Below are 5,128 nucleotides of genomic sequence, written 5' to 3'. Positions count from 1 at the left end.
GCCACGATCAGGACAGGCAACACGTCTCCCGGCCATCACGGTCAAGCTGCTGCAAGCAGCATGGGACATCACCGGGGGACACGTCCGTCGCCTCTACCAGGGATGCCTAACGGTTGGCCATCACCCTGGAGTATTTCGAGAAGCAGAAGTGGTCATGATCCCCAAGCCGGGAAAGAGAAATCTGTCGACCCCCAGGGCATGGCGCCCTATCTCTCTGCTCTCCTGTCTTGGGAAGGGCCTTGAGCGGCTGATCGCTCGCCGTCTAGCGTGGGCATCGATTCATTATGCAGTCCTCCACCCACAGCAAGCCGGCGCCGATTTATTCCACAGTCCTCCACCCACAGCAAGCCAGCGCGCTCCCGAAACGATCTGCCGTTGACCTGGTCGCTGTACTGACTCCGATCGAGCTGTGGGATGATTCAGTTTTGAAGATTCAATTCTGGAGAATCCCTCGAACGCTGAATGCGATTGCAGATGACGCCGCGAAGCAAGCTGCTAGGAAGGTGGACGGTCCAGATGAATACTGTGAAATTAAGGGCGTCCTCACATAGTACCTATCTGAAGCAGTATGCGATGGCCACTGGACACACCCTTGGCCCAAAACCACCATCACTTCGTGGGAAGGTTTGCGTGTGCTATATCGCGGTCTACCGGAAGTACAAGAGTACAACGATAACGATGCAGGATATAAGAAATGTCTCATAAGGATAGCGGTGAGGTGGAAGTAACTGTTAATGTACTTGGACTGGAACCACAGAGGAACAGAAACACAATAGACACCCAATCTAACATCATGAAATACTTTCCCCCAGAACCTAGCGCAGTATTGATTGACCGTTATCCGTACTTAGTAGCTATCATGATTTCTCCTGTGAGTGCGACGGTTCCGTGATCCACAAATAAGGCGGACTGTGCTTTTCTGCACCCCCGCACCGACACCACCCTGATTTTTCTTCACTCAACCAACGGAGGACAATGACACAACATGAACGGAAGCGACGATGTTATCTATATTTGCACAAGGCCCCGATCGGGTGGATCTACCGTGCCTGCAACTACTACGTCTACTAGCCCAACTGGCTCCAGAGTCCACTATGATCCTGTCGGTCAAGCCCGGCGTACATCCTGTCCTCGAGCCCGTGAGCCATCTTCCATTTTGAACAGCACACCTAGCCCTGGCGGGTTTTGAACAGCACACATAACCCTGGCGGGCGACTCGGACCGAAATCGAGATTAGCACTTCCACGCGTCCTGACGGTTCCTCACGAAATTAGAAACAAGTGTGTTCGATTAGGTTGGGCACCAAAGGATGGCAGAGAAAAAAGGCTTGCCGTGTTCGGAATCTTTTGCGCAACAGGTCGCTTCTGTCGCCGAATTGGCTACGAATCTCCCTCATCTCGACCGATAGCACACGAAAAGATTGAATACCTTGCCCGTTTTAGAGGAAAATCATCTGGGCAAGTTAGAGATCAGGTTTTGCAACTGTTGATACTGAGATCTGGACCAATATTGGATCCTGGAGAAATATAACAAGCAAGCATATTGTGCAAAGGTCTCCGATAAAGTTTGGGGCTTCGTAGGCGTTAAATTTTATCGACCTAGCAATGCCGATTTTCCCAACCTCTAAGTAACTCGATGAGTCCTTATTGTGGAGAACCAATTCAAAAAAAAAAAAAAAAAATTAAAGTCCCATATCGAGTCGCCTACAGGCAACAGTCAATAACTAAATCCGCAAAAATGGAGTTTTTTAATCCTTTCCTGGTCGCGGGAGGGGCGCTTCGCGCTGGATGCTTTTGCTGACTTGTCCCGAAAGAATACCACTTTCCGTACACCGCGTGTCGTTTTGTCTTCTATTAAAGCGAACAAATGGAAGCTGCTGCCTTGGGCCACCCGAATATCGTATAGTTACATAGGCACGGATAAGAAGATTACTAGACTAACCGCGTCTCAATTTCCGGCTAAATTAATGTTTGGTCTTGAGACAACGGACGGACGGGCCAGCAGCGAGTCCAACTTCCGCGAAATGAAGCTGAGGCGCACGCGTCCAACATCATCCAGACTCGAGCGTCCAAGCCAGTGTAGCGGTACTGGTATCATGATGCATTCTCGGTCCCGTAGCGTATGATTGACACAGTTGAATTCTCATGTGCGACATCTTCCACCAACACAGTAAAATGGAGCCCGTCTCCCAGGGGGTTTTGCGGGGTGCGGCCAGTCAATGTCGAGATGTATCCACACGGTGTTGCTAGATAGTTGCTAGATATCGCACTTTTTACGTGCTTAAAAATGGGTGAGAAAAAGTTGTGTTCTTGATTGAAGTTAGGTGCGGGGTCCTATCCCGCAGATGTTTTAAGTACACAGGTGGATTATTAACATGTAGTTTCATGTGGCTCATCAAAGATCATGCATTATTTGCGACACTAGATTATGCCTCCATGCCGCACACATTCAAACTTCGTTTTGCACCAGCTAAGTAACCTACTGGTCGGTCACGTCTTCTTTCTCGAGAAAGAATGACTGTATGATGGAGCGATCCATTCAGGGACTTGGCTGGCGGCAAGTCGACTTGGACACTTTCCTCGGACGTCTTGACAACGAATTCAGCTGTACCACCAAATTTCCAAGTTCGAAAACACTCCGGAAAATACGTTATCGTGGGAGTCTACTTTGAGCCGATTGAGTTGTTGGGTAGCACTGTTATCATTGATACACTGTTTTTGGCGACAGACGCTGCTGGATCGCACTAGGTACCTTGCTTGCAAGTTGGATGACGGCTGTCAGGATTTGCCAAAAATGTTCCCTCCCGCCTCACGAACAGAGCGACATGGCGGATGCCAGGCAAGAGCACCGCATTATTTCGAGGAAAAGGGGGGATGCACAAATCATGCAACCTCTCATACAAGCTACGTTCAAGTCCATAGCAGCCCAAATTCTCCGTTTGTCAATACTCGCAACCTTGGCTCCTGTACTCGATGAAGGGAAACCCATGTTACTGGCAGTATTACCGTACTCCGCAACGCGAAATGATGCGAAGCTAGGATTCATATGCGGTAATGCTCATCTAGCAGCCCCTGCTTTCCATTCAGAGACCCTCAAATTATCGCCGTATATGAGAACAAAAGGATGACTCATCTAAGCCTTTTGCTTCTCTGTGAAACCCTGAAGTTATAACTCGCTGTCGATGCCATATGATTTACTGTATTTAGCGGTTCCCTTTGAATTCCGTATAAAAGATGTAGCATTTCCCATCCCATGAACTGAACTGCTGTTTTCCTGGCCCTGCTGCGTGGCCTCTCGTTTCCGGATCTGCGTAAAACCTCTGCAAGATATGCTTGTCTTTTCCATTTGGGGCCCCAAAATGTCTAGACGCTCCATTTCCTTGCTCTTCTCCGTATGCTCCTCAGTCAGCTTTCGGTGAATCGCCCGCAACTCATGCATTTTGGCCTTGGCCTCCTGAGCCTTTTGGTTGCTCTGCTCACATAACTTCTCAGTCCGATCAGTCCATTTGCTCAGTTGCAGCCTCAGCATCCCTGCTCGTTCCACCTCTCGGGCATTATTTCCTCGCTCAGACAGAGCATCGCGTTCCTTTGCGTTCCTGACCATCTCCTCCTTTTCCTTTGCAAGTCCGGTAGCAATTTCATCAAGAATCTTGATTGAGGACGCAACGTCTGTCGACACCACGTTAAACGAGTCTGCTGACGTCTGGAGCGCGCGCGCTCTCCGGTACAGCGCACCAATGTGCGCTTTGTCGTTGTTCAAGATCTCGCGCAGCTTGTAATCTGTGCTGCTAGAATCTCTTGTCAACTCAGGTCGTCCGTACCTCAGTGCTGGAGGTCGGACCTGGCCTTAAGAACGTACTTGGATATCTGTCCGGCCATCCGAGACGCAAGGTCAGAAGATACGGTGCATATGAACCCAATGACGTGTTCGCCTCAAGGCTGGAGGGATGGCTTTGCTCTACCTCGAGGACGGTGTCCCCATTGGCCTGCCTAGAAAGCCCCCGATAAGTTTGATGTCATCCTATTCTGCCATACCTTGTACGGCATGAAACATAAATGCAGGTTCATTAGACGGGCGCTTTATCGAGCGGCCGAGGGCCGGACTAGTGATGGGTTTCCATCGCGATGAGACGTTACGCCTTGACGGCATAACGTGCCATCAAACGGCTTCTTACCCTACCAGAGTCATTCGCCTGGTGGATGATGACGAGGTGCTAAACCGTTTTGCTCCTTTTGTCCCGGGATTTGTCATACAGGACGACTATCGAGATCGAGCGGCGCAAAGTGTGCCGCACCTTGGGTCGCCGCGAAGAAGCTCCGCAAGACCGTCTATTCGCTCCACATGATGGTGTGCTTTACTCAGCATGCGACCGCGCTACCGGAGCTGACGTCGCAGATGCAATCAATCTGCAATTGGAGATGGGGTTAAAAGCCGCGAGGCTCGCCTCCGCCATCCAGCCTCCGCCGTTAGGCTGACAGAGATTCGACATGTTCAGCAGTGCGTTTGTTGGGCCCTAGAGCACGGCGTCAGCCTGGCAGTCATTGGCTGGGGTCATAGCGGGCCATTGCCTCTGGCACAACGTCGTCGCAGTCGATGTGGGCGCATTTGAGCAAGTACACATTCTCACGGGCAGGGAAGAGGGAGGATCTGGCACCTGGCCCTGCTTTCACGGCCTCTCATGTGACGCCATTGTCGGCGTCGTGGTAGTCAGCGTCGCCTCCGGCCGCGTCCTGCGCATCGGCCGGTGGATGCTGTGCTTCTGGATAATGAAAACGACCTATTATGGGCGATGAAAGGAGCCGGAACCAACTTTGGTATCGTAATAAGCGTCACTTTCAAGGCTTACGCAGCTCCAGTTTATTCGATTCGGAACTGGTTAATTCCACTGAGCGACAACCTCGAAGGGCGATTCAAACTTAGAGAATTCGATGAATTTGTCGCCAGGAAGTCGCCGCGAAATTGTTCTGTAGACGCGTATCTCTATCGGGAACGGGACAAGCTGCGCCTCGGCGTTACGATGGTCGACTCTTCCACGACCAAACCCGCACTTGCAACACTTGAGAACACGCCAACGCCGATGGGTATGCTTTTCCGGTCGGAAGACAAATATAATACTGTGGACGGCGTG

The 5,128-nt window shown here is 50.9% G+C and overlaps 1 protein-coding gene across 1 annotated transcript; it reads right to left on the bottom strand.

The window, feature by feature from the left end:
- Nucleotides 1–3,165: 3,165 nt before the first annotated feature.
- On the bottom strand, nucleotides 3,166–3,878 carry MAA_10553 (uncharacterized protein; the record flags this gene model as incomplete). The annotated part of the gene is made up of 2 exons (XM_007828551.2): nucleotides 3,166–3,787; nucleotides 3,859–3,878. 2 exons carry the CDS (start codon nucleotides 3,876–3,878, stop codon nucleotides 3,166–3,168), a joined length of 642 nt encoding a protein of 213 aa, XP_007826742.2.
- Nucleotides 3,879–5,128: the final 1,250 nt, after the last annotated feature.

Source organism: Metarhizium robertsii, assembly GCF_000187425.2.
Source record: "Metarhizium robertsii ARSEF 23 chromosome Unknown MAA_Scf_69, whole genome shotgun sequence".
In the NCBI taxonomy this organism is placed as follows: domain Eukaryota; kingdom Fungi; phylum Ascomycota; class Sordariomycetes; order Hypocreales; family Clavicipitaceae; genus Metarhizium; species Metarhizium robertsii.
This window is presented reverse-complemented; position numbering and strand designations above follow the sequence as displayed.